The 14853-nt window shown below is 36.2% G+C and overlaps 1 protein-coding gene and 1 pseudogene across 14 annotated transcripts in view; both read left to right on the top strand.

Moving 5' to 3' along the window:
- Positions 1 to 14853, top strand: part of LOC110259429 (uncharacterized) — a 904175-nt gene that overhangs the window by 420261 nt on the left and 469061 nt on the right. For all 14 annotated transcript variants that reach the window (XR_014838422.1, XR_014838423.1, XR_014838424.1 and 11 more), the window contains one exon: positions 8848 to 8887. Coding sequence is in view for 10 of the 14 variants with exons in the window: in XM_085014126.1 (XP_084870252.1) it covers positions 8848 to 8887 (40 nt within the window). In the remaining 4 variants the exon portion in view is untranslated. The remainder of the gene's footprint in view (positions 1 to 8847; positions 8888 to 14853) is intronic.
- On the top strand, positions 10727 to 12142 carry LOC110259426 (myotilin pseudogene; annotated as a pseudogene).

Raw genomic sequence — 14853 nt, 5'->3', positions numbered from 1 at the left:
ATCTCCAAATGAGATGCCAAAATGCTAAAACTTTGTATCTCTTCACTAATGGCTGTTTTCTGAGATGCTTTTCCATGTTCTTTAGACATAATACACTCTCAGAAGATATACTTAAAATCTATGAATTTGAATACATACGGTGTGTGGTGATTATTCTAGGAAGTTAATTTTATTAATTCAGACATTAACAGAACTTATACAATGAATAGAAACATGCCATATAAGGATGCAGTATGAAAAAAGGCTTAGAATAATGTCTCTGCTTCCTTCTCCCCACCTACCCCCAGTACTTCCTATAGAGGAGAAGCTACTGATGAAATTGCGTGAGTCCAAGGCATTAATAGAGTTGTACTTTTTAAGGTGAGGTCCTTGCGCTAAAGCTGTTGTGCTTCTTATATTCTTTTTTATTTTTTACTTCCTTTGTGTACCATTCACTTCAATATGGTTAAGGTTTGACCCAGTTGACTGTACATATCTGATGATGTCATTTGCTCTGCTACTTTGATTCCCATTAGGGAGCCAGGTGAAGAAAATGAATCCAAAGTTTAAGAAACAGGAGGTAAGGGTTTCCATTAAACTATGTACTACACCACAGCCTTTACCAGACCTTGTTTCATGGTGTGGATTTAGCCTATAGGCTAAGCCCTGTAATTTTAATCTGTATATTGTTTCTTTTGTACATCCATCTCTTCATGGTGTGTGTGTGTGTGCACGTGCACACACATGCTTTCAAGTGAGGACCATCAGAGGTGACCGGTAAGATGTTCCTGGTATCAAACTACCAGCAAAAAGCCCTTAATTCTACAGACTGTACATGCACACTCAGCAATGACATTATTTTAACTTTTTATTATGTTTTGATTTAATGGCTAAAGACTTGCTTTATTTTATGAAGTTATTTCAATGAGCAAATAATTATTTTTAAACTTGTGGGCCTGATTCAATGGATATGTAAACAGTTGGTACAAACATACCATATTAGAACTTGAAAGTTACAAAACCCAGGAACATGTACTTTTATTTCACCTGTGTTTGCTTGAGTTTCTGGTTGACACAACACATCTCTAAGGTATGGAAATCCCTTCTCCTCTTTTTCTCCCTTCAGGTACCAGGAATTGATTTTGCAGCCAGCAGGAGCATCATGCCCAGCTGTGTCCTTTTTCATTTTTGCCTTTCCTTTGACTTTACCTTATAGTTAGTCAGAAAGCAATCAATCCAACAGTGTCAAAATTGTAGGATTCTAAATGTCTGAGCTATGCACCTCTAAACTTCCAAAAACCTCCTGACTATTTTTATGATCAAGGACCCAAATATGCCTCATCAAGTGCCTTTATACAGAGACGCTCATTTAGTTAAATTATTATGTATTATAATCAAAAAGTAATTATTTTAATGCAAAATCTTTCAATATAGTGATAAAATATTCATGTAAGATTTAAATATGAATGTGAAATTAAATAAACACATAGACACTTTATTATAACTCCTGAATGTAATAAATTAGCATTCTTTGAGTATACAACTTTTAAATGAGAGTTTTTCCCTCTGCTTTGATAATACAGGTAATGGATTTAAACTTCCTTTAAAATAATATGAAGACATAATCAAATATAAAGTTTGGCTTCTAAATTTACATTTCTTTAATTCATTAACATTCTTATTTATTCTTAACCAGAGCAATTGCTTGAGAAAATAGACTTGAAATAATTTATCAGCTTATCTGGATAACAGTACAAGGATACCGCAGAGGTGTTACAGGCTTGGGTTCCAGACCACTGAAATAAAGCAAATACCATATCAAAGCAGGCCACACAAGTTGTTTGGTTTCCCAGTGCATATGAAAGTTATTAAGAGTGCAGAACAGTATGTCTGAAAAAGCAATGTATGCACCTTAATTTAAAAATACCATGCTGCTAAGAAATGCTAACTGTCATCTGAGCCTTTGGTAAATTGAAGTGCAGTAGAACAAGGTATACCTATGCAGAAAATCCTGTGGTAGCCAAATGTATTGGACTGTTTAAGACACTTTGTGGACTTATATGGTACAGGGTGTATTCTAGGAATGGAGATAGCAGATTTTAGGTGTACTGAAGCCATGGGTAAGTGAAATGTACTGGTAGAAGGTGTGAAATGTACTGGTAGAAGGTATAAAATGCAGGGCAAAGCCACAGCCGCTAATTCAGGTGTCTCAAAATGTGATACTAAATCTTCCTCTCTAAACCTACTACACTTGCTGAATGTGAATTTATGCTTCCTCCTTGAATATCTTCTGATTAAAAAAAAAAAAACTAAAGATTAAAAAAAAAAACCCAAAAAAAAGCCAGAAATCTGCACTTTAAAATTGTGATATATCCAATTTTGTAAATGTTTGCAAAAATTTTTTTTGAAAACCTCTGTGGAGACCTGCCCTAGAGAGGCAAAGTTAAACATATCTTTCAGAGGAATTCCATCTATAAATGTTGTGTTGATACCAAACTTTTATTGTAAATTATTTATTTGATCAATTCTTCACTTTAAACCTTTTAAAATTTTCCTATAGTCCACCAATTACTGATTTCTCAGCAGGCCATTTCCTGTCCTCCACAATATAGGCCCAACCTCCATTAAATCCTTATATCCTTCTTTCCCCATACTTGCAAGTACATTTTGTCATACTCTTTCCATCCATTCTTCCATGTTTGTTTCAAAGCCCATCTCAAGTGTTATATTCTTCAAAAATCTCCCCCTCCCCCTGGACTCCATAATTGGATTTTAACTTTCCTTTTACCTGATGTACCAGGGAATATTTGTCTTCTCAAATGATACAAGTCAGTTTGCTTATTGGTCAGAGTTGCTTGGGTATTTCATAGATAAGCTATCTGTACCTAAGGGCATATTCTAGTCTTGGAGCATGCCTGGCTTTGGCTTGGAATATCAGGGTGTTTCAGTGTTTGGATATGATGGAAAGTGAGAGAACTTAATGTGTGCTGAGTATTCATACAAGGTGGTATACTTGGTTTTATTACTGGGAAATATTTGTTATTTTTGATTCTTCCAATGTTTTATGGTTTTAATTAAAACAACATGTGTATTTAAGCTTTAAGAACTTATATATATTGCCTGGAACCGTCTGTTAGAGAAATTGATACTTGATGTATGTACTTCATACTCATTCATTTACATATTGCCATGTCCATGTTGTCAGCTGGTAAACCTTTTATAAATAGACTCCTAAATTGTTAAACAAAATGACAGCTGTTGGCTGTAATACAAAAAATAAATGTTAATGTTTTGGGTTATTCTTCTAATATTAATGAAAACAATTTTGTACGTACTGGTTATGAAAGGACCCTACCTCAGAGGTTCATCTTTTACTCTATCCTGTGATAGATGCCAGCTCCAACAGCTTTTATCAAACCACTTGCTTCCAGTCTAGCATTCACAAGCTGCAAAATTATCTTCTTAAAGTACATATTGATCATACTACTTCTCTGCTCAAATGGCTTCTCATGTATTTTAGAATGAATTCTAGTTCTGACCAACACATTTAAGAATCTCTATGCTCTAAATGTAATCTATCTCTTTATCATTATTTTTCTCCTACCATTTGTCTATGTTGGACAAATTTATTCCTTATCAAAAACATTTGATTCTGTACCAGTTAGGGATGAATCCAAGAGATAGAAAAATCTCTAGGTATTTTAACAAGAAAGACATGCAGTACAGGGAATTAAGTGACTTGGAAGCTGGCTGAAGGCCAAAAAGCAGATTCTAACTCAGAATCTGAAAGAGTTTCCACAACAAGGAGGAAATGATTAACTAGGGTAGCCATTTGCTCTTAAATTACCGCAGAAGCTAATGTCAGAATCAAAAGCCCCTGTTAGAAATGACAGCTGGCTTTCAGAATACTGAAAAATGGGCTATGAAACAGAGCTGCAGGCAAACAACTACCAAAATTGGGCTGAAAAGTGATCTCTGCTTCTTTTCAGTCATTCTTTTCATCATCAGTTTGGGGAGCACCAGCTTCTTCCTTTGGGAAGGGAACACAAAGTCTCTAGGAGACAGTGGCTGTTCTTCAGAGAGTTTCTTTTCCTGATATGTCAACATTTGATTGGATGAGGTCCTTCGATGTTTATCATACAATATCATTATTTAGAAGTAGAAGAGGTGATCTCTGGTAAAGGATTTAAAAAACATAAAGATAACTTGAGATTGAGGATGAAGCAGTTCAAATGTCTAAAAATCTAAATTCATTTTAATGGATTTAATTTCTGTTCCTAATAATTGAGCACTATAGGAGACATGACTTGTCACCTGGCCATTTTATACATGTTATCTCTTAACCTTTTCAACCACATTACATCCAGTACTCCTGTAAGTATTCTTATCCCAACTTAATAGACAAAATTAATCTCAGTAAAGCAAACAGACTTTCCCAAATTTAAATTGAAAAGGTTAGCATTCAGAGCTAATTATGACTGCTGTCAATGTTCTTTCTTCTGTAAAGTAACACTCATTTTTTTATGTTTAAATTTATGCCAGTAGAAAACATTAAAAACTTACTGTGATTTTGCATTGTTTAAAGATGTAAAAGTAAGGTAAATGGAAATAAACATGTTTAGTTAAACTCCATTAGAAGGTAATTCTAAGTATATATTATTGTGAAAGAACAATTTACATCATTTAAATGGTGTAGAGAGGGTTACTTGGCAAGCATTCAAGTTACTCATAGGGGAAAAGCAGTAGTATTTCACATTGTGGACAATTATTGGTACAATGTGTATTTTTCCCCCTTAATAATTACACATTCCCTCTTGTCACATCTGCACAAGACAGAATAATTAACGTACATTAGCAGCATTGTGGAAAGGACATTTGGTTTTAATTAACATTGGGCCATAAGAAAGGCAATTTGCTTTATATTGCCATTCATTATTTGATGCACACATACACACAGAGCCTGTGCATGGAACAGCAACCACATGAAAAGTTAAAAAGCTTTTCAGTCTGCAGTAACACTGAGTCTACCTAAAAATACATGAAATATTTTATGCAGAATAATTCCTTTCTTCTTTTTGATGTTTTAGACAATTGTGTGGCATTCTAATGTAAAATAATGTAGTGATTATTACAAAAACAAACTGGACAATCAGGAAAGCTCCTGGTGTTCATATGGCAGGAGCAGTAATCCAGGACTCATTAGAAACTAAAATCACAATGCACATTCATTTTAAACTATAATTTAGAAGAAGCAGGACTGATACCTTTGAATTGTCTAATACATTTTGATGGAAAAGTTTATCTTATAATTGAGTAAAGTGTCAAATTTATTTCATATACATAGGAATGACTTTAGATTGCCTGTGTGATAAACCACAGTAACCATCTTCCTCCACCAGGAGGATAGTGACCACCTGTATCAGTTAGCTTTTGCTGAATAACAAACAACTCCAGATCTTAGTGTTTTAAAAGAACACCATTTGTTTAACTCATGACTTTGTGATTTGGCAGTTGGGCTGGCTATATCTGGATAGTTGTTCTTGTCTTGGCATGACTCATTCATATGTCTGAGCTCAACAATATGGTCAACTTGGAAGTGGTTAAGTAAAATGTAGCCAGGAGGATGTCTCTGCTCTCTGTTCTCTCTTCTCTTCACCAAATAAGCTGAAACTTGTTTATATGACAGCTGGGAAGGATTTCAAGAAAGAGAGGAGAAGTGACTCTGGACTTGAGTGCTACACTCATAATTGGCATGCTGTCACTTACACTCATCCTCTTGGTCAACCATGTCACACAGACAACCCATATTCAAGTGATGGAAAAATAAACTTTACTCCTAGATAGAAAGAAATGTAAAGGAACATTGAAAGAGTGTAAACATAAAGAGGACTGAGGGATTGTAGCCAGTTTTCAGTCTATTCCACATTGAGAAACAAATATTGTTGTTCCTTGACAATGAAGTGTTCTACAAACTAAAGTAGGCTTCAGAGGATGGGTGAAACCTACTTCTGATCTTCCCAAAACTTTTTCCTTGTCACCTCTGGCTCACCATATCTCCTGTGACTCCTCAGTGAGGTTCATCCTGAGTACCTATTCTGCTGTCCAACATTTCTGTGTCTATCAATTTAACTTACTTTAACATCTGAATCTTCTACATAAATAAGTGTTGCCTTTATGTTCCCCAAAAGTTGACTTCCTGAGAATGTCTTATGAAACTCAGATTATTACATGTTTTTCATACAGTGTTTCATGTAGTATAGTTGTCTCTTGGTTTCAGGACTTCGCCTTGTCCGTACTCATTCCCAGGATGCCAAAATCTGCAGATGCTCTGTTATAGAAAATGGCTTAGGATTTGCATATAACCTACACAAATCCTCCTGTATACTTGGTCATCTCTGGATTATTATTATTATTATTGTCTTTTTGCCATTTCTTGGGCCGCTTCTGCGGCACATGGAGGTTCCCAGGCTAGGGGTCAAATCGGAGCTGTAGCCACTGGCCTATGCCAGAGCCACAGCAACGTGGGATCCGAGCTGTGTTGCCACCTACACCACAGCTCACATCAACATCAAATCCTTAACCCACTGAACAAGGCCAGCGATCAAACTCGCAATCTCACGGTTCCTAGTTGGATTCGTTAACCACTGAGCCATGATGGGAATGCCTCTGGATTATTTATAATATCTAATACAGTGTGAATACTATCTAAATAGTTGTAAATACAACATAAATGCTAGGTAAATAGTTATGTGGCAAAGTCAAGTTTTACTTTTGTGAAGTTTCTGGAAATTTTTTTGGCTGTGTGCCTGTGACATGTGAAAGTTCCCTGACTAAGGATTGAACCTGTGCCACAGCAACAACCCAAGCCATTGCAGTGACAATACCAGATGCTTAACCCACAGTGCCACAGTGGAAACTCCTGAATTTTTTTTTTTTTGTATTTTCTATTAATGGTTGGTTGAAACCACAGATGAATAACCCACAGATACAGAGGACCAGCTGTGTTCTGTGTTTTTCATTTCCGTAGTGGTAATCTCAAATTTACTTCATACTTTTAGATGTATCCTTTACATCTAAGGTCTTCCCTGCATAAGACTCATTGCCTTGAAAATGTGACTCTAATTAACTACACTTAATTTTTACACTCATTTGAATTTAGAAAGTGCCTATATCACATATGTTTTAAATATTTGTTGATAGTAATGATTTTGTCTTCCTAACCTCCAGTCTCCATTATAACATGCTGTTGGGCAAGGATAGCATTGTTTCCTTTATAGCATTTATAAAGTTTACTACTATAGGTACCCAGTTATTTTGGGGACTAAATTAATGTGTCTCATCTCTCTCTATATATATATGTGTATATGTGTGTGTGTGTGTATAAATACATAAGCATATATGCATACACATATATATTTCTACATGTGTTATAAATAAATGTGTATGTATAGATAGATGGTTATCTAGAAGAGATAGTAGAAAAAAACAGATAATGACAAAGTGCTCATTTGAATGTCAGATATAATAACTAACATATTCTTAAAACTTCAGTATATTCATAGACTCAAATAGGGCGTTCTATTTTCCTGTTTTCATACCTTGATTTAATCCTGGTGAACAACAATCACTTATATATATGTGCATAATATGTCCATGGCAAAATTTTAAAAATTATTTTTGACAAGAATGACAAAGTTTACACTCTGAAATAAGGAGTTAATAAAGGGCAGTGAGATATGAAATAAAAGAAGTAAGATTCCTTTATTTTTAATTTATTTTTTATTGTTATTTCCCCAACACTTTTGTTTTTCTTAAACAAAAGTGTATTGTTTTAAGGTTTTAAAACTTTAGTTCAGCACATAAATTAAAATGAGAAAGTTATATTCCTCTATTTTTGCCAGAAAAAAAATCTTTGGTTTTGGATCTATGTAAGTAAGAGAATATAGATATTATAGTAGTCATGACTTTATTACACTTGAGTGCAAAAGGAGGAGTCAAAATGCTTAATTCCTTTGAATATCAGAGAGATTAATCCATTTGTTTTAAGATTAGAGAGGGGCCCTTTTTTAAAATCTTGATGATTTTTAGTTACATATCTCTGATCACACTTAATCTGTAACCCTTCCCACTCCACGTTATACTAGAGTGGTTATTAGGCAGTGAAGGTCCTGTGTCAGATGATCTTGGGAGTAAATCCTTATTCCACCACTTAAATATTGTTTTTGATAATGAGATACTTAAACACTTTAGTGCTCAGTTTTCTCATCTGTGAAATATGAGTAAAAATCACATCTTTTTTTTCTGGTATGGCTAAATTTTAAAATATATGCATTATAAGAATTGTAAAGAGTCAGTATTTAATTCAAGATGATGATACAAAAATCAGATGAACTCCCTTAACTTTCCTGCAAACCAGTGTATGTTTATTATAAGAAAAGTTTAGTGGATTTTTCTTAGGCTTGTTTTATTTGTGAAAACGAGAAGTAAAAAATAACTATTGCATGGTAGTAAACATATTCATTAATAAAATAATATGTATACATGCACCTAGAATCAAAAATAAAATTTTGAGACTCAAGTGTAGAATGTAGCGGGATATGTAATGAGAACAAGGTCAAAGTGACTACAAAAAGCCTAAGGCATGCACTGTAGTCATGTCTTGTGTCACTAGGGCCCATGAGAGTTGGAACACATATGCTAGCCAGAGCCACATACACTAGTAGGTATGTATTCTACCATTTAAAATTAATTAATTAATTACTTATTTTATTGGGATGTAGTTGATTTACAATGTTGTATTAGTTTCAGGTTTACAGCAAATTGAATCAGTTACACGTATATGTATGTCCATTCTTTATTCCCACATAGGTTCTTGCAGTACCTTGATGAGACCTCCCTCTTCTATATAGTAAGTTCTTCTTAGTTATTTCTTTTATATATAGTAATTGTGTATGTTTTAATCCCATCTTCCCAGTTTATCCCTCCCCACTACCACGGTTTCCCCTTTGATAACCATAAGATTGATTTTGAAATCTGTGAGTTTGTTGCTGTTTTATGAACATTTTTATTATATTCCACTTATAAGTGATATCATAAGATATTTGTCTTTCTCTGTCTTTTAATTCACTTAGTATAATAATCTCCAGGTCCATCCATGTTGCTGCAAATGACATTATTTCATTCTTTTTTATGGCTGAGTATATTTCATTGTATATATGTACCATATCTTTTTTGTCCATTCCTATGTTGATAGAAATGTAGTTTGCTTCCATGTCTTGACTATTGTAAAGAGTGCTTCTGTGAACATTTGGATGTGTGTCTTTTCAAATTAGAATTTTATCTGGATGTGTGTTCAGGATCATATGAAAACTTTATTTTTTAATAATGATTTTTATTTTTTCATTATAGATGATTTACACTGTTCTGTCAATTTTCTGCTGCACAGCAAGGTGACCCAGTCACACATATATGTATGCATTCTTTTTTCTCACATTATCATGCTCCATCACAAGTGACCAGACATAGTTCCCAATGCTATACAGCAGGATACCATTGCTTATCCATTCCAAAGGCAATAGGTTTGCATCTATTAATCCAAAATTCCCACTCCCTCTACTCCCTCTCCCTCTCTCTTGGCAACCACAAGTCTGTTCTCCATGTCTATGGTTCTCTTTTCTGTGGAAAGGTTCATTTGTGCTGTATATTAGATTCCAGATATAAGTGAAATCATATGGTATTTGTCTTTCTCTTTCTGACTTACTTCACTTAGTATGAGAGTCTCTAGTTTCATCCATGTTGCTGCAAATGACATTATTTTGTTCTTTTTTTATATCTGAGTAGTATTCCATTGTGTATATATACCACATCTTCTTAATCCAATCATCTGATGATGGACATTTAGGCATATACCAGGGGGACAAAACCTTCCTTGAAAAAGATACATGTGCCCCATGTTCACTGCAGCACTATTCACAGTAACCAAGGCATGGAAACAACCAAATGTCCATTGACAGATGATTAGATTAAGAAGATGTTGTGTATATATACACAATGGAAACTTAAATTTTAGTTTTTTAAGGAATCTTTATACTATGTTACCGTATATTTTCCATAGTGGCTGCACCAATTTACATTCCCACCAACAATGTAGGAGAGTTCCTTTTATTCCATAACCTCTCTAGCATTTATTATCTAATATTTTAGAAATGAAGAAGTCAAAGGTCACAAGGCTTGACATGCCCAAGGCCATGCAGTTAGGTCTTCTGATTCCCAAACTCATGAAATTTTCCTTTTAGATACACACACACACTTTAATTAAAACATTTTTGTTTGAAACAGACTTTTAAACAGAGCACTTTTAGTTTTAATTAACTTCCTAGGACCACTGATCTCTACCATATATTGCTGATCTGTTTTCACATCATCGTAAGACAAAATAAATAATTAGGATGTCTTAAAATAAACATATTTCAAGGAAGCCTTGGACATGTATAAATTAAAACATCCATCACAGTATTTACAAATTCAAATTGAATGGAAACTATTATAACCCCCAAATTATAGCCCATTTGTAAAGCATTTATGAGATTTAATGCATACTTCTACAATTCAAGTTATTATTTTAAATTACATTTTAATACTAAACCCTGTTAGGCACTTGACTTTAAGTCTTAGAGGAAATAGTTTGTCCTTCCTGTTTTTAAAAATTATTTCTGCTTCTACTTTAATTAGTATTATAATTCACAAGATGAATAGTGAATATAAAAGCATACATTTTATAGAAACTTCCACCTCCACTAGCCAGACCAAATATAGGCTTCCATTTTCATGCATCCCTGCCAGTACTCAGAGCAAAGATTTTCTGCCTCAGCAATGATCTCTCACGTCATCATGCCCTCCTCTGCTGTTCCTGCTTCTCTCTAGCAGCTTTCTGGTTCCAGCTAGAGCCAGAGGGTTGCAGCCACCTATAATCAGTTCCTAAGCAGTTTCCTTGGCTCCATATCATCAACACAGCATGATGACATCAGTAAAAGCTCTTTCACTCTGGACTCTCAACTATCAAAAACCCTCAGTTGGCCAAACTATAAGTGCTAATAAGCATGCCACACTGCAAATGTTAAACTCATACCAAGCATTTCCACCCATGAAACACAGGACCAAAAAGAAAAAAAAATTAAAAAAAGCTTTGATTCAAGGTTTGGAGAAAAAGCTGAAATGTAGGACAGCTTCTTCATCATGGAAATTGACAGCTAACATCTGAGGAGAAGGTATTTCACAGATTGCTGTGCATCAAGCTCAAATGACAGTGAGGCACAAGATTTACCACAGCACAATTCAGAACAGCTATGACTGCAGGTTCCTAGGTCACAAGTAAAAAGTAGGTCATCCTCACAGGGAGATGTGAACAGTCAGCATGCAGTCCAGGAGAAATTTTACCCACCATGTTTCATTCAAATGCCAGAGAACATGGGGAATGAAGAAGGAAGAGTCGGCAGAACAAACTTCAAAATGAGTGGACTGCCAGCTCCTCATGTTTAAGTGGAAAACGAGTTCAAACAGATGATTTTTACAAAATGATAATGTCTTAATAGGGCCTCAGTCACTCATCTTTGAAGTGGTCAGAGCTTCAGATTCAGGGGCTTATGCCTATTCTGTGGCCATGAACAGAGCAGAAGCCACATTTACTGTGCAGCTGGACATCCTTGAAAAAGAACGTAAAGAACACTGATGTTTATCTACAAACCATAGAGCAAAAAGTTTTTGAGTGAGACACAGCAAAGCTAGAATAATGTATTTTAACTGTGCCTCCACCAAAGGTGTTCTGGAAAAGAAATCATGAAATGGTACAGTCCAGCATTGACTGAATAAGCTGAGAGCATGATAACTATAGATTAGTTACTTTATGAATAAAAGATACAAATAAGGAAGATGCTTGATGTCATACTGTCTACATTTAAGTAAGTTGAAGTAATGACTACATGTAATACAAAAAACTCTTCCAACTCCTAAGTAGTTAGGTGTTCATCCAACTTTCAGCAAATGTTTAGCATGTGACACAAAAAGTCTGGATGTGGAACAAGCTTTTAACCTGGGAGGAGTTTCATCATCTTACAAGTTCAATCTTAAAAATTTGGATGACTTTACCAACATTGAAAAACAGTGATTATAGTATTAGTAATATATTTGATTGAATTTTTAAAATAAATTCACAACTGTATTTACAGGTTATGGCTTTAATTTGGGAATATAACTGATATACACATATGTACACATGCACATACACAATATAACATTATGCCTGTAAGTATGTGCCTAATATTTAAACACAAATGTAGTACATATATATATATACATATATATTTATAATATTATTTATCCTTTGAGTCTTGCACATTTGAGCTACTCTGGATAGTGAAGCCTACAGAAAAACCTGGGTTCATAATTGTAGAAGACAATAAATGTGGGATTTTAACATTTAAGTCATACACATTTAATTTAAAATTATGAGTTAATATCAACTTCAATAACATTATCTAATCCTTCTAATAATGTTTATTGGTACTACTTTCTAAATAATGAATACTTTATAATCTTTTTACCTTGTACTTATTTATCTTATTTGGCTCTGTAAAAAATCTTGCAAGTTAAATATCATCCCCACTTTACAGATGACAAACGGAAACTTAGAAAACTTAAGTCACTTGTTCAAGAGGATGTATCTAAAACTGGATTGTTTCCTAGCTGGCATGATTCAAAAATTAATGTTCTGTTGTCTTGCAGCCTTCTTAAGACATACCATAAAAACTATGATTTGGTTTACTTGAAGTCATATTTTTGAAATATGGTTATAAAAGTCATAGCTAAAATTCAAAGGGCATTAAGACAGCCAATAGATTTATGCAAACTCATTTTTAAAAATCATATTTATGGATAAGTTATAAAGCTACCCACAGCTTCATGAAAGGCAAGATAATCTGTTCCATTTTTTTCGGGTACAGTGTTAAAATAATAAAAGAAAAGGTTCTTTTTAAGGTACCTCTGCCCTATTTTCTCTGTATATGAAAAAGAAAATCCTGTTTCTTAAGCTCCAGAAGATGGAGTTGAGGTTAGGTGCACAAGGCCAGTGGCAGACACAATGAGCCCTATTTGCTTTTCCAGAACCTTTGTAAAAATTGTTAACTATAAGAAGTCTCAAATAAATGTAAAATGGATGAAGGTTAGTACTAAAAGAAAATTTCACAAAGAAAAATGTTAATAGCTCATTTTCAACTAATAATTCAAGATAATTAAAAATTGAATTTCAGGGAGCAGAGCAAGATGGTGGAGGAGTAAGAGATTATGCTCACCTTCTCCCACAAATGCATAAAAAAAACCTACATCTACATGTAAAACAACTCACACAGAACCTCAACTGAATGCTGGCAGAAGAACTTAAACCTCCAAAAAGGGCAAGATACTCTTGACATAACTGGGTAGAACAAAAGAAAAAAAGAGAGAGAAAAGGAATCAGGACAGGACTAGCATTCCTGAGAGGGAGCTGTGAAGGAGAAAAGGAACCCACATCCTGGAAAGCCACCTAACTAACGGAAAGATCAGCTGAGTTGGAGGGACCTTCAAGTTGCTGAGAAAAGCACAGCAGCTGGATTGAGAACAGCAAAGCAAAGTGAGAGCCACACAGATCATCTGAACTACCGGCCTGGACACCACAGCCTGAGATGCTTGGGCAGGGGCTGGGCACTGAGACTTAGGCTCTGGAGGTCAGTCCCAGGGAGGGGACTGGGGCTGGCTGTGTGGGGACAGCCTGAGGGGCTAAGGAGCTGTGTGCCATAGGCAGGGGAGCGGTATGCTACAGGCTGGGGAGTGGAACACCACAGCAGAGGGAACCCAGGAGAAGGTCCAGACCTGCAGGAGAGGCAAGGTGCCATTGTTGGGGAGAGCGAGAGAAGGAGGAGCAGACTGCCATAGGAAACTCCCTGTGCTGGAGCGTGTGTATGCTTGCGGGCTCTGAGGGCAGGGTGGCTCTGGCACAGGCTAAGGGCAGTGAGAAGCCTCTTGCTTGTTTAGGGAAGACTGGGTGCTTCTTTTGCAGGCTACCAATGGCCAGGCACCTCTTGTGTGGACTAAGGGCATTAGGAGGCTAAGTGCAACATGTTGCCTCTTGCATGATCTACAGGTGGCAGGGACAGACCGCAGTGGTCGTCTCAGAGGCCAGAGGGATGTGTGGCTTGCCACCACTGGGGGCCTGTGAGTGGGCTCCACCTGTGGTCCCAATCCCCGTGGGGGTTGGCAAGAAAAAAAAAAAAAAAAGAGGGCACTGCAACCAAGTACCATACGCTGTTGCTCTCACTCCCCTGGGAATACACCTGCCCTGCAGCTGCCATTGCCAATGCTCTGAGCAGCACCCAGGCACTTGCTCATTGTCCCTTCCCAAGACCCTACAACTAGGAGCAGCTGATGCAGCACTTCCTGCATGGGCTAAGTGGGACAAGGTGCTTCTTGTGTGGTCTTCAGGTGACAGGGGCCCAACTGCCACAGTTATCTGTGATTCCAGAGGTGGACATGGCCCACCGCCACTGGAGATCCCTGAACAAAAATCACTTGCAGCCCCAGACACCTCAGAGGGCAACATAGAGAAGGACATTTTGATGGAACACCACCTGTTGTTGCTCTCACTCCCCTAAGAGCACACCTACCCAGCTGCTGCCACTGCCACATGCTCTGGCTAGTGCCCAGATGCTTGATCATGGTCCCTTCCCAGGAACCTGCAACTAGGAGCAGATTGTGCAGCATCTCCTGTGGAGGCTAAGCAGGACAAGGTGCTTCTTGCATGGGTTACAGGAGGCAGTGGAAAACCACCATATTATCTCTGGCTCC

The sequence above is a fragment of the Sus scrofa genome, chromosome 2 (genome assembly GCF_054392235.1).
Source record: "Sus scrofa isolate SSC_HxYL_T2T_F1_AM1 chromosome 2, Sscrofa_HxYL_maternal_Yorkshire_Landrace_v2.0, whole genome shotgun sequence".
NCBI lineage: Eukaryota > Metazoa > Chordata > Mammalia > Artiodactyla > Suidae > Sus > Sus scrofa.
This window is presented reverse-complemented; position numbering and strand designations above follow the sequence as displayed.